Here is a 26,018-nt window from a genome sequence, read left to right on the forward strand (position 1 = left end):
GGGACAGCTCACCAGCCATAACAAACAGCATAGTAACGAGTGTTGTAGGTTGCGAGAAATACGAAACTAGCAGCATTCGTAGAATACTTAGATACACCAAGGCTCTCCTACTTGCATATACAACAGGCGATGTGAGCTATCAAATACTACGTTTTAATGTAATTTAATTTAAATATGGTTTATTTAACGACGCTCGCAACTACCGAGGTTATATCAGCTTCGCCGGTGTGCCGGAATTTTGTCCCGCAAGAGTTCTTTTGTATGCCAATAAATCTACTGACATGTGCCTGTTGCATTTAAGGACACTTAAATGCCATCGACCTGGGCCGGGGTCGAACTCGCAACCTCGAGCACAGAAGCCAGCGCTATACTGACTACGCTACCCAGGCCGACGAATACTACGTTTCAATGGAATATATTTACCGTACTGAATACGAGCCTCCCGATCGATACGTATTGAAAACGATTTGAATGCGGAAACTGAAGTTTCGAAAGCACATATATTTGTTAACATGGCAGAAGAAGATATCAGATGATAGACGACATTAAAATATATGAATCATATGCGGAGATTAAGAGGAAGGCAGAAAATAGGAAAGATTGGAGAATGCAATGAAAGACCTGCCCATAGGCAGAACACGTATGTATGCTCCGTTACATCGTAACACTACATACATCATTTGTGTTTTTTTAATATTGATGTCGGCGGAGATTTTTGGAGATTGGCTTGTACTCTTGGCGGAGATTAATAGAAATTTTGAAAAATACATTATTATTTTGGGACTGGAGTATTAACTCGGTATGAATATTACTTTCCAAATAATTAACGTCAAAGTTCGTTGGATTCTAGTAAAGGTACAGTATGGCCAATTGACAATATTTGTTGGAGATTGTATATAACACACATTCATTAAAAACGATAAAAACTTACAGCCCTCAAATTAACACTCTCAAATTATTAGTTCAATGTTGAATTCTCCTTCTCTTGAGTTCACTAATGTAATCAGAACACCTGGAATACCGTGTAATGTAGCCTATTTGGATATATAACAAATTCAAGTGAAAAAATCCGAAAATTTCAGAATATGAAATTCGCTATAAAACGACGCAATAATAATAATTCGCGAAGGCGTTCGTATTTCGCTATTAGAACTCTATTTCGCGATTTGCCGTGGTTGTTTTATCCGCATATTATTAATCAGAATCACTTAATTCGTAAAGATTAGTAAAAATCTAATGTATATCTATTATGTCGTGATTTTCGCGATCTCCATAAATACCCGGCCCTGGTCATCATACAATTTTTATAGAATAATCAGCCTTTTTTCAATGCTGCTTCTTTGTTGCACGTCTTACAATATGGCATTACATAACAATCCAAGATTGTTTCAGCACACTTACTTCTTCCTTGCTCCAGCGGCCCTTGTTGATGGACTTGCGGCCCCCTCCCCTGGCGGTGGGCGGAGTCTCCTCAGCGGCGGACTCGTCCGACACGTCCTCGTCGCTGGAGCCGCTGTCGTACCCGGAGCGGGACCTGCAAGCACGTCGATGCTCATCTAGATCAGGGGGTCGTGAGATGATTTACAAAATAAATAAAAAAAAAACCGCCTTCTTAACATACATTAGAAACAAACGAAACTCAACATAGTTCACTGTCTTTGTTTCGATGGCAATCATAGGCGAGAAGCTATTTTGCATAAATATGAGGTTGCAAATTTTATAAAAAGTTTAAGAGCTTCTTCTGCAAGCTCGGGATATTTATGCAGTCTTTTGAACCACACTGCGAAAAAGTCTAGTTTCAACATTCCATCATAGGTACGTACATATTTAAATGATTTTTTTTCGCTAGTTGAACGCAACTGTCTAAAAATGGATTTAGTATCCGTCTGCGATTGTCGTGTGTCTTCCTGAAAATAATCAGAAAGCTGTTGTTCAGAAATGTGCAAACTTAATTTGTGTCGTGCTTGGACAGAATATTTAACTGCAAAAAAGCTGTTCTCAGATAAAATCATTTTTATTTTCACTTTTCCTTCAAATATCATAATTCTAGTTTACATACAAATGTGAATGAAAATAACATAGATGATGGCACTGTTTTACCTCTGATTGAGGTTCTGGTTGATATGCACATCTATTATCAGGCAGTACATCTCGCTTAATGACGTGTGTCAGAGGAAAAACAATTATTGTTTGTATGCATCTGAAGTCTGACTATGTAACATGTAGCTAGTCGGCAATGTATGCAATGGAAGGGGATAGGAACTAGCCACCGTACCCCATTATCTCCTGGCTAGTTGTCTCAAAAGAGGTGTCTTCTTGCTATCACTTGTGAGGTTCAGACCTATCTTCGGACAGTTAACTAAACAAACAAAATCTGCGTCCGGAAAGAATGTGAATCACAGTTCCCTCCCTCTCTGGACTTTGAACCCATGTGTAAATACCAAGTCGATAAAGAGATGTTTACTGTTCGTGCCAGCGAGTCGTATGAGATAGTTGTGAATACAAGTGTATAGGTGGTGGTGAAAGTGTTGTACCCGTGTACAAAGAAGTGCAGTAATCGTTAATTTTGATAGACTATTTTATCCAATTTCAGATCGTCTATACTCAATACTGTATAGTTAATTATTGCAATGAGATGTCACGACTAATATTATTACTCTTACACACTCACTGTCACATGACTCACTCACAGACAAACTGTAGGTTGTAACTAACAACGAGCTTACTAGCGCTCGTATCTTGCATTCAAGTTCCGATTTTTGCCACCAGTGACAACATTCGCTTACAATTTCAATAGTCTCTCGATCGTATGCCTATTTGTCTATGCTTTGAATAGTTTTTGTCTTATACAAATTTCATTTGGACTGATGTAGATCCCTCGACGTAGGCGCCGTCAGTTACTATGACGTAATTCGTACGCTCGTTTGTCACTGCATACGACAGTCACCTGTTTGCGTTCAACCTTCCCACAGATGCAGATGCAGAAATGAGCAAATATGAAAATAACATGTCAGTAACAAATGTCCTAAAGACTAGTCAGTCCGATTTAAACAATTACAGTGTCCGCTGCTATGGCTATGGCTTAGTGGACTTCACAACCATAAGGTCCGTGGTTCGAGATTGATCAATTATCACCATTCCAGAGGATTGGCTATTCGTGACATCTCGTGCTGACCACTTGGCCAGTGAAGCCTGCCATGCGACTAGTGTCGGTAATAAAGGCAGCATTCCCACGCACGAGGCACCCAGACGAAGATCCTGGCATTGTGGCGTGAATCACGCCCATTCATTTCAGGAAGGGCATAACGAACAAGACAAAGACAATCGAACGGGAATAGAGAAGAGACTGCTGCTTTGTTCTAGGAGCTCCACAGACGAGACACTTGCTGGGTGTACTTGAAGAGGAATGAACCGGAGCACATTTTTTTTTTTGCTCAAAATGGTGACAATATAAATTAAAATATTACAAAATATACATATTTCAAATAATAGATTGCAAATGTTCGTTCTTGGTGCAACTCCTGTTACATATTATAATACTAGAAGTTCAGTGATATTATTCAAATTTAAACATTGGTTAAAAATCTATACGAAAAAAAGTTAAATAATACTGGTGTACAGTGATTTTGCTACTGAACAAAAACAAGTGTACCAAGCCTAATTTGAGTGTGCTGATTACAGATCTGAAGTTCGTCACGTCACAATTTTAAAATAATAACATTTTTAATACGAAAAATCCTTTTTTAATTATTTTATTTTGATTTTGCTACTGAACAAAACAAGTGTACCAACCCTAATTTAAGTGTGCTCATTACAGATCTGAAGTCCGTTTTTTTTCTATCACGTTACAGTTTTAAAATAATAAAATTTTTAATTTTTAACACAAGGCGCTTGTTGACGCAAAGAAGATATTTCTTCCACTCCTTTACATTAAACTTGGCCTAATGGAAAACTTGTGCAGGGCCTGGATCACGATGACGAAGGCTTTAAATATCTGAAGGAGTGGAAAGTGATGCAAAATAAATTGAAGGCAGGAATTTTCATTGGGCCAGAGATCCAACACTTAATGTTCGGATCAAAACTGAGTGCTCTTGAATTCGAAGCTTGGGACACATTTGTACCAGTGTCAACTAGGTTTTTAGGAAATTATCAAGGTGATAATTATGCTGAGCTAGTATACAACATGCTTAGAGCATTTCAGAATCTAGGTTGTCGCACGTCTTTAAAAATGCACTTTCTTCACTTTTTTCATCAAAGCTCGGCGCTGTAGGCCTAAGTGGTGAGAGGTTCCATCAGCCAGTACCAGCGTGGTGATGAGCGATCAACCACATGCCAGCGTAAGAGGACAAGCAAAGGTCTCAAGCACTTTTAATAAAGTTTTTAGTGCTTACTACATGTTGTAAGTGTATATCTTCTTACATGGGGAGGCAGAGACGTAGATGGGAGGATAATATTAAAACGGATTTGAGAGAGGTGGGATATGATGATAGAGACTGCATTAATCTTGCACAGGATAGGGACCGATGGCGGGCAATGAACCTGCGGGTTCCTTAAAAGCCATGTGTAAGTATGTAATATCTTCTTACAAACGTATTTAAATAATATAATAACACTTCGCAAAGAATATATAAACTAAGATCAATTTATATCTCCGACTTTACGGTACAGGTGTATACTAAATACAGTAGTAAGATTTAGACTTAATGTTACTCAAAAACCTGACGTGCTATGATAAATCTGATCACAGATCTTGAATCAGCGCATCAATTTCAGTATAAAACACTAAACATTTCCTCAGTAGCAGATAAAAGGATTTTTTTTGTAGACCAGTGTAATGGGCAGCAGTTTCAATATAATACAGCTTAATATTTAATTCTCTCATTGAAAATTTGATTAAGTTACTTAATTCTGGATTTATTTCAATAAACTGATTGTATAATGTTAGTCTACAGTACCGAAAAATGAATTTGTCCAAATGTTTTATTGTATTTTGGTTCAACTAAAATAGGGATCATATTTCGTCTCAAAATATGACATGTTTATACTTACAACACAATTTAGGAAAAAGTTCAACAAAGTTAAATTATTGTAAAATTGAAATTAAAGGCAAGATTCGGAACCGTTTAAACCCAGAAAATGAATTGTAGTTCTGAATAGAGTTAAGTCAATGGAAAGCAAGTTCAGGAAGTGTTTTTTACATAACCATCCTTACATTTTCTTAATTTCCGATATTGTACAGCTGTATAAAAAAAGTGGCCGCACTCGTGAACAGCGAATATTTTCTAAGTCCACTTCGGATCACGGTGATGTTACACGATGCAATGCACTTGTAGAAGCAGTTTCGGAACTATGGAGTTATTCGATACCTTCGTCCCGTAGAGCATCGGTAGAGAGCTCGCTTAATGGTTCGAAAGTTGTGAGTTCGAATCTTGTTCAAGTTATCATTTATTTTCTATTCTGTTATCGTTCTTTAGCGATATAAATAATATTAAAGTTATCATTTATATTTTGTTACCTTTTTAGTGATATAAATAATATTCAAGTTAACATTTATATTCTGTTATCGTCCTTTAGCGTTATAAATAATATCGAAGTTATCATTGTATTTTGTTATCGTTCTTTAGCGATATAAATAATATTCAAGTTATAATTTTATTTTGTTAGCGTTCGTTAGCGTTATAAATAATATTCAAGTTATCATTTATATTCTGTTATCGTTCTTTAGCGATGTAAGTAATATAAATTTAATGTTAGGTTTGAAATAATTCAGTTACATAATACTAATGCTAGTTTTTCTTCTTATATTATCAGTATTATTACATTGTATTATCCTGTAACACAATAAAATGAAAAGGAGTTACGAGGATTTCGAACTGAGACACTGACATCTAAATTCCAACGTTCTTCTGACTGAGCTAAGAAGGCGCAAGTAAAGAAGCATATGCCGAAATATTGGCCCAATCCTCCTCCAAGACGTCCTGATTTGTGGAAACTCGTCCTGGGATGCCGAGGCTGAGAACTGAAAGGACTAATCGATTCCATGCCCACTCGACTGCAAGATGTGATCGAGATGGGAGGAAGATGGACTAAATATTGAATTGTGGTTTTCTGTTTTGTTTTTTGAGCTCTTAATTGTATGAATTTTCTAAGGCAGACGCCAGTAAGTTTGGTTTGCTTATGCCGTGAAATATATATTTTTTGAAAATATAATCTTTCTTTCTTTCCATTTGCAGCCATAATGTCATAATAAGTAATGATAAATTCATGGCATAATACATTCACGAATGTGATGTTAATTACTAAAACAGTCATAAAAGAGACAGGAACAATATTTTCTGTCTCTCTTTAAAAAAAAAAACCATAAAAAGCACTAGGTTGTGTTTGAACGCTCGACCTCACGAATATCAGCTCGAAACGCTACCATTACGCTACAGCAGTAAGACGGACAATGCTTTAATTATAACTGCAGATACCAGACAACGTGGTCCAACAACATGTAACATCCCCGGTCTTCGAAATGTAGCGGAGATTCCCGAAGGGAACTTAGTTTCTAGAGAGCGGCCACCTAATGAAGACTTCGAAAACCCCGACGCCGACCAACAACCAAGGATGAGCTCTGGTCGATGATATTCAAGCTTTGGGAAAAACTTGCTGTCAAAGAGTATTACTTCGAAAGCCTCTCTGCTTCTATACACGATCGACTTCGAGACGTCATACAGCAGCAAGATCGACAGACATCTTATTAATTTTTGTTTGACTGTCCCGGGTACAGATGTCTTAAGACTGGCATTTATTTTTTCCTCGTTTTTTTTTCTTGTATAGTTCTAGAGCTCAAAGCCAAAAATTAACTTATGAGTAAACTATACTCATAATATTTATTATACTGTTTTTGTATGGTATCGTTCACATCTCTCATAATAACGTGGAATGAGCTAAATTAAAAAGAAAAGGTTATTTGCAGGGTTAACATGTAAACTTGCCTGAAATGCAGCAAACGTGCTCGTGTGAACGCAGCGTCGTCAAGAGTGCGCTCACTGTACATAGCAGCGAAACTAGCTTCTTTACTATGGGAGATCTGAGGCTAGGCGTATATATGTGAACGACACTGTGGAAGTGGAACTGCCAGCCAAGTGGCTGCTTCAATGCTAGTTCTCATTACTACACACATTCTAGAAACACCGATTTTGCGTTTTTTGGACACACGTTTAGCTCCGAAGCACAGTCTTGAATAATGCAAGTCCTTAAACAAAATTGGCGGAAATATATTGGAGACAATCGGACTGGAAATAAATGAAGACAACAGCTGATTCACCGACGACGTGGAACACCTTGACATCCGCTGAGAATTTCCGGAGGAGACACGGAAGGAAGGCCACGGTAAGTGCTGTGGCATCCAACACACCGAGGCAACAGTTCTTAATGCACGCTGATTCTATCCAAGCGAACACTCTCGGTGTGTGTTCTGGGCTACCTTACGCCATACTAACCACAAGGCAAGGTGTACCGTTCAAATGAAGGTAGAGTGAGGTAAGGTTCCCACAGCCTTATGTGCTATCGCTTTCACACCCGACACTCATCTATGTGAACCTCAGGGCCGTAATGCAGTAGGAAGATGAGATCAGCGAAGAAAATTCGTGATCTCAAAGGGAATCGAACCCATGAACTTTCGGCTTTGCAGCGTTACGCCTTAACCGCGAAACTATCGTGCGCCACAATAATAATAATAATGATGATCTTAAACATAGCAGTCGGCGTTGCGTGGAGTTACAGCCGTGGATCGAAGCTCCACAGCAATCATGGGTCTGTTTGTCAATGTAATGCATTATGTTGCATTAGAAGGCTAACAACGGACGAAAGAAAAAAAATGGCTATGTAAATAATGTCACCATGGTAAGGAAGTGAGTAAAATAGGCCTAATCATCATTATTATTATTATTATTATTATTATTATTATTATTATTATTATTATTATTATTAACATGAATGTGTGTAAAGTTTATCTATACATTGAGGTCACTGTAATCCGACGTGGACACACAATGCATTCTTATCTCGAAGTAAGAACCTGCCAACGTGTGACAAGGGATCAGACCACAGCCACTGCCAGGTCGTGCGACTCCCGAAGGGCGGCGTTCCAACCATATGAATTAGTTGGAGAATAACATTGAAATGTAGTGTAATTGCTTTAATCAAATTTGAAACAGTGATTGTGAGACACTTCAGACATACAGTAATTCACTTGCAAGTTACTTAAGGTATAATATTATTTTTGATGTGAAAATTACGTTGTTGCAGGCGAAGTTCTATGTGTAATATCTGTCTTTATTTCGACTAAATATTGCGCCCTTCTATGTAGTTAAGTGACTTTTTGGTGTTATAAACAGTGTAATAATATACCTGTGAAAGTGGAATCTTTGACTGGGATGTACTGTAAATTGTGATTAGTCCTAAGTGCAGCGTTACTGATGTTACTCTTGTATAATCAGACCATTATTGTTTACTGTATTTGTTTTATTAAATTTAAATTACTGCGCCCTTTTATGTAATAAATTAATAACCTACATTATAAATAATACAATGTTTGATAATATACACACTGTGAACTAAAACGAGATACATATAGTACATTACGAAAAATTATATCGAATATTTTTCGTTACTGTTACAGTACCTAACATTGTAATTAATTGAAATAAAGCACGCACGCTTCATTACGAAATTCTTGCACATTCTTTCAAGCACGATTCAGTAATTTTCAGTTGCATCGCAGACATTTTTTTGTGTGTCGAAATTACAGGTTATGTTTACTCTATCAGTACTTGCCTTATTTCTATATTCGCAATTATGCATTATAATTAAGCATAGCGCTACGTATAGCTTGTAAATGCAATTTGTCTACACTTCAATTGTATTTATTCGTTTCATACAGTACTCCAATCTGAAGGCTGATTAGATCAATATGTTACTAGAGCTAAACTAGAGCTGAGGTAGTTCCCTTCGTACTCATACACCTTGCATATACGAATTAGTTTGATAGTTTAAGCTTTTATTATGCCTTGCTTATAGGATCAAATGCATCTCCACAAAAAATAAATTAAACGATTTTCACTTCAGAAATTACCGGAACTATCTCAGTGCTAGTTTCCGTTATAGTCATAATTATTAAAATCTGTGTATGGGCTACAAATACGAGCCCTTGTCTATAATTCAACATCAAAATTACCTTCCATTTCAGATATATATATATATATATATATATATATATATATATATATAACTAACAATTAGAATTAAATTAAAAAAAATATTCCTAAGCCATAAAGACAAACTTTTCCTTAGACTTATGCCATTTGATGAGTAATTATTACAATATTTTATTACTAGTTTTCCCATATGTGTAAGAAATGCACTCCCACAAAACAATTTTTGTTAAGTGTGGCTTTGGACTATCTCATTCCCACCCCTTCAGTTGATTTTAACTATTTTATCTACGTGTTTGCAATAGTGTTTAAATTAATGTGCATTCAATTTTATTCATGTTATGATGCAGTTATTGACTAATTACATATATAAATACTAATTATTAAATGCATCTGTTAAATAACGAATTGCAGTATCTTTTTGCAAAATCTTGAATGTTTAAGTTGTCAATAATATTTATGTACTATATACTATAACGCGTTAAAAAACAGGAGACGTTTCGGTTATACAGTAGAACCGACACGCTACTGTACTCGGATGACAAGACAGTGACATTAGCAGCAGTCCAGAATTTAGATCCCATGCAGGCATTTGCCATGATATTTTGTGACCCGAGCTATGTTGTGAAATCGTGGCCTTAAGTGGCTATCTTCTTCGTGATCCTTCTTCTGGTCCTTGTCCTTGTTGTGGTCCTTGTAACAATAATTCTTGTTGTATTTGTAATGGTACTTATCGTGATTTTGGTCCGTATTGTGGTTCTTTCGTATTCCTAGTCGTGAACCATATCGTAATCGTTATTGTAATCCTTGTCGTGGTGCTTTCCGTTGTCCATGTCGTCATCATTATCGTAGTCCTTGTCGTTTTTCTCGTGATTCTTATCGTCATCCTGTTGCCTTTGTTGTAGTCCTAATCACGGTCCTTGTTGTCTTTGCCAGGTTCTAATCGTGGCCTTGGTGCTTGTCGTAATGCTTGTCATGGTCCTTGTTGTGTCCATGTCGTAGTCCTGATTGTTATCCGTATCGCGATGCATGTCCTGATTCTTACTGCGGTCTCTGTGTTCGTCCGTTTCGTGGTCATTATTGTTGTCCAAGACAACAATGTTGTCTTATTGCGATCACTGTCGTGGTGCATGTCATGGTCCATGTCATGATATTTATTGTGGTCCTTGTCCTTATCTAGTTCCTTATAGTGGTCCTTGATGTCTTTGCCATGGTATTTATCGTGGTCATTGTTTTCTCTGATGTGGTCATTCTCTGCTTTGTTTGGGTCCTTATCACAGAGCTTCTTTCCATTGTAATGGCCTTTTTTCGATCTTGTTTTTGTCATGGTTCCTATCGTGGCCTTGGTCCTTATCGTGATTCTTATAGTTGTCTGTCTTTGTCCATTTCGCGTCCTTATATTGGTCCTAGTTGTCTCTAACATGCTCCTTACCGTGATAATTTTCCCTTTGTCATTTTTTTTATCACGAACATTGTTGTCGTCGTGGTCCTAGTTGTCATTGTAATGGCCCCAGTCCACACCTGTGGAGTAACGGTTAGAGCGTCTGGCCGCGAAACCAGGTGGCCCGGGTTCGATTCCCGGTCGGGGCAAGTTACTTGGTTGAGGTTTTTCCGAGGTTTTCCCTCAACCCAATATGAGCAAATGTTGGGTAACTTTCGGTGTTGGACCCCGGACTCATTTCACCGGCATTATCACCTTCATCTCATTCAGACGCTAAATAACCTAAGCTGTTGATAAAGCGTCGTAAAATAACCCACTAAAATAAAAAAAAGTAATGGCCCTTATCGTTCTTTCTGTTTTTGTCATGGTTCTTATTGTGGTCTATATCGCGATTATTATCGTGGTTCTTGTCTTCGTCAATGTGACGTTTCTTACATTGATCCTTGTTGTCTCTGGCATAATCCTTATCGTGATCCTAATTCTTTTTGTCATGTTTTTTATCGTGATCATTGTAGCCTTTGTCGTGATCTTTGTTGTCATTGTAATAGCTCTTATCTTGCTCCTTGTCTTTGTCATGGTCTTGGTCCTTAAAGTGGTTCATGTTATGGTTCTTATCATCCTGAACTTTGTGGTGCGTGTCGTGGACAATGTCGTGATCCTTATCGTAGTCCTCGTCCTTATTCTTATAGTGGTCCGTATTCTCCTTCGCATTGTCCTTATCGCTGTCTTGGTCTTTATGAACCTTATCGTAGTGTTTGTCATGGTCTTTATCGTGATACTTATCATAGTGATTGTCGTGACATGTCGTCGTTCTTATCGTGGTCCTTGTCTTTGTTTTGTTGTTGTCATGGGTCTTAACATCGTCCTTGTCTTTGACGAAGTCCTTATGGTGATTATTCCATGGTCCATGTCATGGTCCTTATCGTGATCTTATAATGATCCTTGTTGTCTTTGCCACGGTCCTTATTGTGGTCACTGTTGTCTTTGTCATGTTTCTTATCATAAACCTTGTTTTTGTTGTCCGTATCGTTGTATTTGTCTTTGTTATGATCCTTATTATAGTCCTGGTCATTAATCATTATCGTGGTTCATTCGTGACTCTTATCATGAACCTTGTCCTTATCGTGGTCTAATTCGTAATTTTTATCGTGGCCCTTTATCCATATCGCGTTTCTTATATTGGTTCTTGTTTTCCTTGTCATGGTCCTTATTTTGCCGTGATCCTTGTAAATGTATACTTCTGGGTGTTCAAAGAATTAAAATAATGTTGATATAGAATTGGATCACCTCCTCCTGCTGGGTCAAAAAGGATGTATTCAGATTTCGATCGGTTAATAGTATGGTGATTGCTCCAGCAGGTACTGGTAATAACAGCAATAGTAATGCTGTAATGGCTACTGATCATACAAATAGGGGAATTCGTTCCGGCTTTTCATAAGTCTCTTATCGTGATCTATGTTGTCTTTATTGTTGTCATTGTAATAGTCTTTATTGTCCTCCTTGCTGCTTTTGTCATTGTCCTTAGTATCTGTTGTCTTTGTCATAGTCCTCATCTTGGTAAATTTCGAAGTCCTTGTCGTGGTACTTATCGTAACCCTTGTCGTAGTATATTATCATGGTCCTGATCTTGGTCCTTATCGCGGTCCTTGTTTTCTTTCTAATAGTCCTTTTCGTGGTACTGGTCCTTTTAATCCTTATGGTGGTCTATGTCGTGGCATAATTCTTGTGGTGTTCGTCGTGTTTCTTGTGTGTAACCATGGTCCTGATCTTTGTCCTTGTCGTGGTCCTTACAATGTTCCTTGGTGTCTTTGCCGTATGTTTACACTTATAATTTCAAAATTAATATTGTTTTTGCACTTTCGCGAATGACTTTCGTGTTGCACGGTACATTTCAATCTTTCATTACAGGTAAACGATCAAGGACGTAAAAAGAGACCTACTCCAGACAACTGATAACATTTTGCACTGGTGTGCACTTTGGAGTAGGATGAAAATAGGCCTACGCATGCACGACCAGATCTTCCTGGCTACGTCGATATCGAGTGCACCGCGCTGTAAAACTTTAACTTCCGATGACCAAGAGTCGTCTCATTCTTTTTAAGGTGAACTGTACTGTATTAACAGCGAATTGGCATATGCCAGGTGGCAGTATCACATAATATACCCAAAGACATACAATAGCCCAAGAGACTAACAACATAGAAATAAAATCATAAGACCATGTTTAACCTTGTAGAAGAAATAATAAATAAAACTGAAGAATATGTAAGTGGTTCCAACATACAGAGCGAATAAGTGACAAAGACAGCATAGAAGGAAAGAGATGTGGCCAGACCAAGAAGACTAACAGTGACGTGTACAACGAAAGTTGTAATCATTATTTTCAGTTATGTAATATTCACAACATGCGTGTGGGGTGTTCAATCACGTGCTATATCATGCCAGTCGTATCCGTGGATTTTATTGCAGCTAAATTAGGCACATATGCACCAACTGTCTCACCATAGTCCTAAGGGATGTTTTTCAGGGCACGTGCTACCTAAGAAGTCACTCAAGCTTATCACAAAACAGCAACCGTTGGAGGCAGCGAGCAGAAGATGGTAACAAATGAACAGAGGGGGGCGTCTGCCCTTAATTACTCCGCGCGGCGTCTTCGGGGAGGGCCGCCATGTGGAACGAAGGGCCGGCCGGCCCGTGCCGACCCGGATGAAGACGGTCTGACCACTCCAGCGTGACACTCGATGGCCAGATGCCACACCCCTTCAACAACAGATGTCATCTGGCACGAGCCAACATCACTGAAGAATATGTACTACGAACAGCAGCCAAATCGGTTACCATGGAAAAGTGTGTTGGAAGGGATAAGAATCAAATAGTCCAAAGCCACACTTTCAACAACAATCATTATCTGTGCGAATTCATTTCTTACACATACGGGGAAGCTACTAGTAAAATATTATAAAGTTTACTCAATAAATAACAAGTTGACGCCGAAGAAATTATGATACCGCACTTAATACAGTAGCAGCTATGTATTACCAGACAGTAACCTCACTTGACGATGTGTCAGAGGAAGAACAATTTGAATAATTTCAATTAATGAGATTAAAATGTGTATGATATCCTCGAGCTTTCACGTCAGCGGTCAAACACCATAAAGCGCCAAAACATTGTCAATTTACTAGCTACATAATGTTAACAGGATACTGCGATAGGACGTCATTATTGAATTATTTATTTTTGGTACAAGTAGCATTTTTTAAGGATTTGTTTATTTACCCTTGTACTATCAATAAAAAAACACGTATATACATATACAGAGTGATTCAGACCACCCGCAAGTCATTTATTTCGGAAGCTAGTGCATTAAAATTTTCGAGACAAAAATATTTATGACTAAAACACATGTGAACTTTCACTTGAGCTTGATTTCATCAATCAGTCTTAACAGGAAGTACGGTCAGTGGCGTATTACTTTAAAACTTCAAATGGTAGTCGTGATCAAATATGGTACCATTTGATAGAACTCTTCAAAACAAACAACTTTCATAGGAAGAGTTTTTGTCAATTCCTACTCTTTCAATGAGAAAACGTACGAAAAGATATGTCATTAGTACTGAGTTAATGTTACGAGAAGAAAATGTAAACTAGATAAGTACATTTAATGTTGACATAGTAGACCTGGTGGCCGACACCACCGTCGAGGGGTGAATACAAGTTAACTACCCCTTCCCCTTTGCGCGCTCAGCAGTGTTTCCTTTAGTCACCGCAATACACTATCTACGGCCAGGTCTACATGTACACTGCACTTAGCCAGGTAATAAGCTCAGGTGGCCTTGCCCAACAATGTACTGCAAGAAGGAAGTTCTTTCTTACGTATATACATATTTCTAGTTTTGCAATTACTTTTGTGACTAATAAAATAAGTACCTAAAAGTTAAGAGTGATTACAAATACCTCCTACGTACTACAAACAGATGCGGTCCTGTGGATGGCCAGCACGATCTCCTGACTTGAATATTTGGATTTCTATGGCCAGCACGATCTCCTGACTTGAATATTTGGATTTCTATCTTTGGGGACGGTTAAAAAAACATCGTCTGTCAAGATCGTCCCACAACAAGAAATGACATACGTAGAACAGCGAATCCGAGAGACCTTCCACGCCGAAGTGTTGGGAGTCGCTGACAGTGTTAGAAGAAGAGTACGGGTGTGTGCTGCTCAGAACGGCAGACAGTTTGAACATCTGTAAAAATTAATGGCGTTGTCCAGTCTTTCAGTAACACGTCAACATTAATTGCCTTGTTTACATTTTCGTATTGTAACAATTTTCTCAATATTGATGGCATTGTCTTTTGGTACGTTTTCTCATTGAAAGAGTAGGAATTGATAAAAACGTTTCCTATGAACGTTGTTTGTTTTGAAGAGCTCTATCAAATGGTACCTTATTTGATCCCGACTCCCATTTGAAATTTTAAAGTAATACGCCACTGACCCTACTTCCTGTTAGGGCTGATTTATGAAAACAAGCTCAAGTGAAAGTTCACATGTGCTTTAGTTAGGCTATAAATATTTTTGCCTCGAAAGTTTTAATGCACTAGTTTCCGAAATAAATTACTGTTACGGGTGGTCTGAATCACCCTGTATATATATTTTAAGTGGCACAGTTTATGTAAATACTTACGCGGTAGGCTATTTCGAAACTCAAAATACCATTTCGTATTGCGTAATAAATTACGTACATCAATACTTTGAATCTTGATCATATCCACTTACTACTGTATAAGTTAATGTCGAAAATGTACACGTGACAACGAAACCAAAGCACTATAATGTCAAACCTCGCCTCCGCTCAGTGTCGCCAAACGTACGCATGCTCCGACTTGTAACTGAAGATGGTTCTGGTATGTAAGATAAAAATACGCGAGACATGGCAACACAACTTCTGACACACACAGGAACTTCAGCAATGAAGGTGAAGAGCAATGTTCGTGATCTGCAGCTGGCATAGCGCACCCTCCCGCCACGTGCCACCCTCCGGGAACGCTTTTCTAAAGAGGACAGATTGCATCGTCCATCTGTTGTGATAGCCGGTCTTATCAACCTCCTTCACTTGTACTTAATACAATATAGTGCTCGAAGAAACTGTACCGTATTAGTTTATTGTAGTTATATGTTCATGAAGTCGTGCTTCAAGTGCAGCAGCCGTAAAGTACGAATTTCTGTAGGGGTTACAGCCCCTTTCCGTATAATGGTATGCAGTGTCCCTTGCTGTGTTGCCACACAGGAGCGCAAAACCCCAGGACAAGTACCAGAAATCAGGTGTCAGCCCACTGTTTAACGAATTCACACCAGCTGGTACGAACTGTTGCTCAATGGCCTGTGGATAAATTTGCTTACTTACACAAAGGTACGCCATGATCCAACAGTTAGAGGATTCGAACCTGGATGAGGTTGTAAGAAACACATCAGTGTGCCGTGACTAATGTATATTAATATTATCCCCATAATTAAACTGCAAAGTAGAACTGAAAAGCATTCTTAAAAAAATCCTGCACATTCGAAACTCTGTGGAGTGCAATATGAACTAAACAGTGAACAGAGACAAGGTTATAATAAATAAAAACTATTTGAAATTCGTACCGATAACATCGTATGACGTCGAAAGAACATTTTCTTCATTGTTCTATACACACTTTTACTGTGTTAACTCACTACCTGGCTGACTAGTTTCCAAGTTAACACAGTACAGAAGTTTTCTTAACAGGTTCATGTTTGACAATGCACGAATGCACATACTTGTATAATGCAGCAAAATTAACGTACACCATTATTATTTGGAATGTATCACCATTTTTTACAAACACGAGACTGAAATATGTCGCTTTCGTAAATGTGTTACACCCTACTTGTTTTATACCAAGCAAGGTTCTGGTTCAAACAGCAGGGCCTGTACTACCCTGAGATGACATCTTTTATAATGAGCGACGCAGTTAACTTCACAGGCTCGGTTGCCAAACTTCCATTCCTACTGGAGCCAGTTAATCTCTTTTCACTTTTTAATTATGGCCCATTATCGCAATCACAGTTCTTGTTACCATTCCATCACATGGAAAGTGTTTTCTCTTAGGAGTGTAAACTAATCTCTCGTTATGATATGATTCAAGTTTGCTGGTGTGACAAAACTGATTAGTCTGCTTTAGGTCTTTAAAAAGGCAGGGTTGCATACAACATTTTTCAGAGTACTGTAATCGCTGGATCCAGGTTCGATCCATTCCCTCTCGCTATTGTAAGGGTGAATGTATGCACATTTTTTATATGTCTCTGTTCGTGTATATTACAAACATGATTTAATACAGAAATGAATCTGTCTTCTACGTCGTCCCTTCACATGACCACCATAAGTGATTTATGATGCTCTCTTTCCACATTTGTATTTTCTCATATGTTTTTACGGCGGCTTTAAGGTTTTTAGATAAGCATCATGAACAACTGTAATGATTTGTGATGAAGGAAAATATTGACATTTCAGTGCTGAGTTGAATAACTTAGTGATATGGCATAACTTTCTTTGATACATTTTAAGAACTAGGTTACTAATTTTATCTGGCCCAGAAGACTTTGAAGATTTTAAAATTTTGATAATTTAACTTCTGAAGGGGTTATAAAAATTGTGTCTTTTTAGAGAAGCTTTTCTAAAGAATTACCAATTTATGACTTGTGAGATGAATACAGTGATAAACAGTGGTTTTAGTTTGCAGCCGCAAACACTTTCAACATAAAAATCGTTCGGTAGTTAGAAAGGGAAGACAGTTACTCTGTCACTTGCACACAGTGTAGCCATGCATAAGGGATGAGGCAGGCGAATTCCAGAAAAGTGTGTACAGATAACTCAAGCTAGGAAGCTGCCTGGAGAGGAGAGGTAATGCAAGGGGCCCCGATACCCATGTATAGTCATATTATCTGAAAAGTTGACTTCCTGGCAATGTATTAAAGTTGCATCCTCCCTATAATATGTTGAGCAGTGTTGTAAGACAACTCGTTTAATGTTATTGGCGTTAACATAAGTCCAAATTATACCGTAGATTATAGCCCGATAGTGTACTACTCATCATAATGAAGAACTAACTTCTATCACAAACGACAGAAACGTTCTCACACAGACTACAGCCTTAGCAACTGCTATTAGAACTAGTCCACAGTGCACAGCAGTAGGGGAGATGCGCCTGCGCGAACGAGACAGCTTGCTAGTTTGAGGCACAGTCTAATATATACAGTCGCGACACTAGCGCTCAAGCGGCAGGCAAGGCACTGGTCATAGGGGTGATACAGCCAGCACGTGCTTTAAAGGGATGCGAGATGTTATAATAACGTTTTAATCATGCGTCGGAATAAAGGCAATGCGTGCAATGACGAAAATTGCAGTAACAACAAGTTTAAATCTCCGAATTTGTCGTTCTTCAGATTCCCTAAAGACCAAGAGAAAATCATAACTCAATCATAACCAATAATCCACGTTGTAGGTAGCCTACGTATTGTGTTCTATAAAACATTTATTAGTTATCAGTTACCTATTTGTATGTCAGGAAGGACAGTTTAAATAAAAACAAAGTAAATACCTGTTACAGTATATTATTTTTTGCAGAGATCATATGTGTAAATGTGCAACCATTCCGATTTTGGATAATATATCTACAGTTTTTGATGCAAGTAATTCCATAATTTTTGTATTCGTGTTTTTTTCTTTATATTTTTCAAAAGTTGAACGATATATAGCATTCAAGTAGGTATCATGGTGTTCATTTTGCAAGATTTCATGGAGTATAGTAATCCTTTTACAAAATATTCAATTCTTGAATAAATCCAGACTGTGTCGATAAATTTCTGATGTGTTGGTGTAGATTCATGTGGCAGACGTATTAAGTTCTCAAGAAATAAAAGAGTCTTTTTAAATTTAATATAAAAAGCAATCTTTTCTGTAATAATTTGCATGACTGTTATTGGTGTTGATTTTACATTCCCAGTGATTATTTGAGCCGTTCAGTGCAGAAGTGGTGTAAGTCAAAATCAGGTAATGAGGTTTAAAGTAAAAATTCTGTAAAATACAGCGCAAAGTAGCAATTAATATATCCTTCGTGCTATTCACCGACTATTAATAGTTTAAATACATTCAATATTAACTGCCACTTTGCGCTCTATTTTACAGAATGTTTACTTTAACCCTCATTACCCATTTTTGACTTACACCACTTCTGCTCTGAAAATAAAATTAGGCCTACATTTTCTGAGTTAATTGAAGTTGCAATTTTTTCAACAAAATTGTGTGTTCATTTATTTGTTCTCACCTACGTCATATTAACAGTAAGTGCATGTAAATTACGTATTATATAGGTAGGATAAGTTAAAATTAGGCATTATGTGTGAAAACTGGAAATGTAATGTAAAATGCGGTAAACTTGCCATAAAAATTTAAACCATAGGCCTAACATCAGCACTATTTGTGACTCGAAATAATAAAGGAAATACCGGTTCTTAAGAAATGGAAAAATAATGAACTTCATATTAATGTTTAAATTCTCCCCTTTCTTTATTTTCAAGTTTACCTCAGCGGCCGAGTTTACCCCAATTTGCGGTATGCAAAATCGTTAATTTCTCAGGAAATAGGGAGAAGAGTTCACCACGCGATATGCCCTACAATTTTGAAGCTACTAATTTTTACTCTTCTCACAGGAAATACAAAGTTCCAATGATTCATAAATATATTTCGGAATGAATTGAATTAACCGACCACGCACGAACAATTATATTATTTCAAACCATAATACGTGATCAGGGCCATGATTCAGTTGTAAGGAGCAGAAAGAATTACGTTTATTCCCAGCTTCTGAAACTTGTAGATTAACTGCGTGTGAAATTCTTCCAGGATTCTAAAGTAGAATTAATAAGAACCATATACACTTACTGTATAGCATAAAGATATAAAATAAATTACGCAAAACCCGTTTTCTGATGTGTTATCATATGTCGTGTGCACACTTTTAACTTGCCTGCCGCTAGAGGGCTACTGTCGCGCCAGCTGTCAAATGTTGGCATATTTTATACGTATAAGTTGCGTGACTGTATCTATTAGACTGTGGTTTGAGGCATCTGATGCTAGGAAGACGAGCTGACAAATTTAACAAGAGTTTCGCATTGTGTTTCAACTTTCAATAGGGGTAGACCAGGTCACTGTCCTCATATCTTAATCTCTTTCTGAAGTGTTGGTGCAAAGATCTGCCCTGTGCTACCTGCTTTGAAGTTACAAAATGGCAGTATTATCGTGTCTGAAGTAAGCAGTTTCTGAGAGACGAATATTGTCGGAATTTTACTGAGTTTGCATTAACAAAATAATAACTGATACCAAGTACAACTGATTAATTTTAATCGACTCGATTCGATTAAATATTTTTGATCGATTAATATTTCAATAGAAATTGATCGATTAATCGATTAAATCCCACAATACTAATAAAATGTATGGAATACTAATGAGGACTCTAAAAGATTATATTTTAAAAGGTTATGGCAAGATCAGCTGAGACATGGACACACACTTCAACCGAAATGAAGTAGCTGTGCTTTTGGGCACGAGGACATCAGAAAAAAACTAATGATCTTAAATGAAAAGGCACACCGCAGTTTAAATACTGACCTGCTGCACCATCAGAATACGAATATCTCAGCATTTTCCCCCGAATAAAATTATTGTTGTCCTCTTGATAGATATTTTCATGCTCTACATTTACATAAAGATTTTGAAAACTGGACGTGAGGGTATGCCGCACAATGGCCGCACATCTGCCGTCTGCACGGCACACCTGCGGCTGCCCGCATCAACACGTCAGCAACGAGAAATGGGCAACATTTAAATCGGCATTATCCAGGGCAGAATTTTCAAGAAGTGCAGACATTTCTAGTAATTTAAATCGCTGCAATAGGGAAATTTGATGACTGTCAAAGGAAGAAATCACCTCACTCAGAATAAGATATTGGAATAATAGACACGTTTAATTAGGCCTATTGCTATTTTAACGCATCTTACTGCCATGGAGATGATTAAAACAATACGTGGTACCATAGCACAAAGGCCCATATTAACACTAGGAACCTGATCGTAAGACATACTACCGATAAGGAAACAAAACAACTACAATATTCTTACTAGAAGAGAAACAAACAAGCCAAGTGAACAGATCTCAACTAATACAGGAAATTAGAAGATCTCCCTAATGATCGGCCTTCATTCGTGATTAGCCTACCTTACTTGTCTCTGAATCCAAAGTTCAGAGGTTGAAACCCGGCCAATGATAGATTCTTAAGAAACCTTAACCGTGGCTTTTTTAAAGGCACAGGTTTGATATCGCAGAGATAGGCAAAATTACTGGCTACGCGTTCGTCGTCCGTTTTTATATCATTCCATACATTGCACGGATGGACAACAGAATTCTTGCAGTGAGTAGAAACACTGTCGATACAGACAGTTCTTTAACTGCTTCATATTATAAATGTGTAATACGTACTATGCGACTTCGTCCTTAGTTTTCAATAAATTCCTTTTACATAAATGTACTTCTTTAATTTCATTTCAGCCACCGGCGTAGCTCTGTCGACTAGGTCACTTGCCTTGCTCGGACGCGGGTTCGATTCTCGCTTGGGCTGATTACCTGGCTGGGTTTTTTCCGAGGTTTTCCACAACCGTAAGGCAAATGTCAGGTAATCTATGGCGAATCCTCGGCCTCATCTCGCTATCACCAATCTCATCGACGCTAAATAACCTCGTAGTTGATACAGTGTCGTTAAATAACCAAGTTAAAAAAAAAAAATTTCGAGTGCAGTTACAGTAGTGCCATTACAGAGTTATAAGCAGGTCACAAGATACGCCATTTAAATTCCCTCACACCCCTAGCTCAAATCAAACTTGCTTCCTTTATCGAAGCTGGATTCTCACGCAGGCCGGCTGGTCGCGCACAAAGCCACTTCCCACGATGCGCACCCCAGCGTGTTGGGGCAGGGTGGGGATCATCTATACCTCGAGGGTTTGGACATCTTTCACCCGGCCCATCTCTGAATTCGATAGCTCTCTGCCCTAAGTAAGATGTCTGCAAAGGAATACATCAACTGCCTATTATTATTACAAATATGCACTGCTCGCAGATTCTCATGATGGATTACGTGTTTCAACTACAAAGTACATGTCAAGAAATAAGATTAAAAAAAGAAAGTCAAAATAATAAATTCTGACAGAATAGTACAAAAACGTTGTAAAATTTGTGTACATATTTAGGCAGTTGAATTGTTCCTCTAACTGAGCAAGGTTATACAGCGCCCGCTGGTGGGATGGAGTGACACTATTTTAACGAGAGGATTCGCCACAGAATAAAGGGGGGAACCAATCATGTCATCAGCTCAAGGAATTTGACCCGACGCACAGTACGGTAGGTCAGAACGCAAGTCTAGTTCGACAAAATGAACAACTTCTCCTATACAATAACATTTTATGAAACTTTGTACAGGAGTAACAGGTAGCATACGTTTTTAGTGTTCAAACTCTGATTAATTTTATATAGGGGGAACTACCTCCTTTGTATGCGGTGGTTTTGGACAAAATTAACAACTTATCTCCTACAAAACAGAATTTTATGAAATTTTGTACAGTAGTTACACGTAGCACAAATTTTTTGTGTACAAACTCTGATTACCTTCATAGAAGTGGAACTTTGAACGTTCCTATGTCTTCGTGTTGTCTATCTCTATTAGACCAAGTAAACTAAATTTTATTTTATGTATGAGGATATCATTCAAAATGTTGTGTGTACCGAATACAAAGACTGTGTTTACTGGACACAGCGTAAAAAATAATTAACAAATGTACGACGTACACATTAATCGGTATGGCTATTCCACAAAACGTATGAGTAATAGCCTTTACGGACGAAGAAATGAGGAATACTATAACATGAAGTTCCAGCCGGAAAATAATATTGACTACTTTTCTTGTCTCAATTGTAACACGACAGAACATCGCCAATCCGAACCCAGCAATCTGAAATTGTACTTAATCCGAACGAATTTAGAAATAAATAATTAACCAAAACAATGTTTACTAAGCAACAGAGGATGTTAGCGTCAGTCTTGCTGTAGGCAACACCGACTACGCTGACTTGGCTACAACGGCAGCTGTGTCATGTCAGTCACCACGAATGTGATTATGCGTGCGAGGGAGTGGCGGTAACTCAAGCAGCTCAATGGTATCCCAGTAACAGATAGGTCATCGCTATGTTAAATTCGTTTGCACTTTGAAGAGAACAACCGCCAGGATCGCCACCCATCCGCCACACGAGATGGCAGTACAGTCGCTAATGCAATTCAAATGGGAATTATGACGTGACTCCTTATGTAACAACTAGATGGCAGCGTAGTAATTCTGACAAAAGTTGTTAACGTCAAAGCCTATAAGGCCGACCTATCTGGGGTATATATGATCTAGGGTGGTATTCAAACTTTTTGCTAGCGTACCCCCAAAATACACTTTTTTTTTTTACCTTCGTACACCCAAACTGCATCGTAATTGTATGAGATATGACAAAAGCAATGACCATATGTAAAGTGCATTCATTATTACACACGTAGTCAGTGGATACAACCCCGCGTACTCTACTGCTGACTAACAAAATCGGTTGGGGTGATGAGATGGAGAATTTGTGGAACTATTGGCAAGGAAAATGGAATGACACGAGAAAACGTGGACTGTTTAACTATGTAAACCCCCTTATGAAGCGATGGACTGGCTGCACCATGTAGTATATTAATAATTAAAACCCTTTCTTAGCCATCACTGAATTATGTTTAAACCAATAACAGAGTTCGACACCATAATCCTGACAAATGACTGTCTGAACTATGAAGTGGCAACGCTGTAACAGGCGCCATATAATCTCCGCTCAACTCTCATCGTAATCACTTTAGTTTTTTTGTGGACATAGATCAGTTGTAAGCACTATTAAAACCGAAGTGTTCAGGTTTACGGCAACTCCCAATTCATACATAAAACTCAGCATTTAAGAATGAAATGAACTTACTTATATATTATTTGGTAGATGAGAAAATTTTAAAAGAATTTAAAATAAAACAAGTCATTCACAAAAATAGACAAACTGTACACGTTTAAAAACAATACCCTAATCATACATATAATACAAATCAAGGCGAAAAAGAAAATCTTTGAAGTATGTATGTATACACACTTTTCATATAGGCCTACTCGGGCAAGTTTATATTATATAAACCCTTCAACAGTCTTGCATAGTTTCTTTTTCGATCTACAATAGACGGACACACAGACTTTCGACCTGCACAGTGAAAACAGACATAACATGGATGCCTTATGATGCGTGCTTCCAGATTCCAGTGATCTCTGAACCAAGTTGATGAAGCTAAAGTAGTTTGCACGTAAAACTCTACACCTCGTCTGTGATGAGTAATAGAAGTTAATTTTTGAGGTAAAATAACTAATTTAATCAATTATATGAATTACTAAAATAGAATAAAACATGCGGTTTTAATGCATTTCCGCAGCCTTCATACGTGGGGAGTAAGTATCCCCCCCAATTTATTTTAATGAGATGAAAGTACTTTGCTGCAACAACAAAAATAACCAAATTCGAACCATTGCGACAATCACACGAAACACCGCAAGCAGTTGGACCGGCATTCAATCTGTTCAGTGTTCCTTATGTAATCGGCTATACGACTACTATTACAATAACTAAAGTGAAAAGGTAAAAGCAAAAATATTTTAAATAAATTGCTTATTACCAATTTTATGAACATTTACATCCAGCATAATGTTTAACGCATATTTATTTTAAAATCAACTATATAATATGTAATTGACTTTTCTTAATAATTCAAATTTCCATCGCAATTTATTACGTTATAGGATATGTCATTCGCTATCTCGTGAAACCAAATGCAGAGCCTTATGTTGGGGTAAGCGAGCTAGCTATCTGCAAGTAGAAGTGGAGGGAGGGAAGCTTTCCAGTCCACTTCTTTCCCCTTACGCGCAGGTTCGTTTCACGAGATACGGAATGACCTGTAACGCTTTCATAAGAACTGCACAGGCCTACGAAAAATTCTTGCTCCCCTCCCCAACAAATTACATTGCAGCGCCACGGAGTATAGTCTCTACCTACCACACTAAAATGTTCGAGGTGTCTCCTGTACCAACATAACTAGCAATACGTACTGTGCGAAACAATCGAACAGGGAATTAGAAGAGGATGCAATGGGAAAAAATCATTTTGTCATCTCAATTCTAACCCCTTTCAAAAATAAATACTAGCCACCACCACCACCACCTGCAACGATAATTCAGCCCGTTGGGTCAAGACAATGGTAACCCACAATTATATTAATTTCTACTTCTTACAAGAGTAAACAAGCTTTATGTTCACGAATTGTGTGAAATGATAACTAAAAGCCAGGCAAACACATAAATTATTACTACTAATATTATTATTGTTACATTTATGAATAATGAGAACCTCAGTTTATGCTGAACACCTTGCACCAAGGTGAATTAGAGCTCTCGATCGACTAGAGATTTTGAACCGCATACCTTTAATCGATGTTAAACAATAGTTGTGAGTTTGAACAAAAACACCCAAAATCATCATGTTACACTTAATTTTATTGCATGTCTGAATTAGGATATTCCGAAATTGAGTAAATCTAATGCACTGTAACTATGGTTAGATACCGAAGAGCAAACACCCCCTGTGAGGCTTACAAATTCTGCAGGTTTCAGTTCGTCTAGCAATTTTATTTTTCACTGCCATCTAACTTACCGTGAGCTAGCTTTGAGACCAAGACCGGGTGTGCTATCCTGGACGAGTTTGTTCCTTATTTAAGTTTCTTTAACACAGGATAAAGACTTCACTCCAAATTAACTGGCAATACAGGCCATTCGCTATCTCATGAAACCTACTGCGCGTAAGAAGTGGACTGGAAGCTTCCCACCCGCACGGATTAGGTTTCACGAGATAAGAAATGACCTACACAACGCAGATGCAGATGCAGACTACTTGGCTTTCTGTCCATCGCCTTCCCACAAACGTTGAATTTAAATCCGAAACTTTCAAGAAGTTTTCCACGCTACGGTTCAAGAGTGTTAACTGAGGTTCACACTGAACCTCTGAAATCACGCACAGACTTTGAAAATGAATTGATAACCTAGAACCAACGAAAGCTGAGCTAACTAATGGGCAAAATCAGTGCGTACTGACGAAACCAATGTACTCAATTGCAAGAAATACCATTACTTGGATCATTAACCTTCT

At 37.9% G+C, this 26,018-nt stretch overlaps 1 protein-coding gene across 4 annotated transcripts in view; it reads right to left on the reverse strand.

Moving 5' to 3' along the window:
* The window catches only part of Myb (proto-oncogene like protein Myb), a 101,133-nt gene that overhangs the window by 44,624 nt on the left and 30,491 nt on the right, over positions 1-26,018 (reverse strand). For all 4 annotated transcript variants that reach the window (XM_069846534.1, XM_069846533.1, XM_069846535.1 and 1 more), the window contains exon 2: positions 1,402-1,534. In XM_069846534.1, the coding sequence (XP_069702635.1) occupies positions 1,402-1,534 (133 nt within the window). The remainder of the gene's footprint in view (positions 1-1,401; positions 1,535-26,018) is intronic.

The sequence above is a fragment of the Periplaneta americana genome, chromosome 14 (assembly GCF_040183065.1).
Source record: "Periplaneta americana isolate PAMFEO1 chromosome 14, P.americana_PAMFEO1_priV1, whole genome shotgun sequence".
Classification (NCBI taxonomy): domain Eukaryota; kingdom Metazoa; phylum Arthropoda; class Insecta; order Blattodea; family Blattidae; genus Periplaneta; species Periplaneta americana.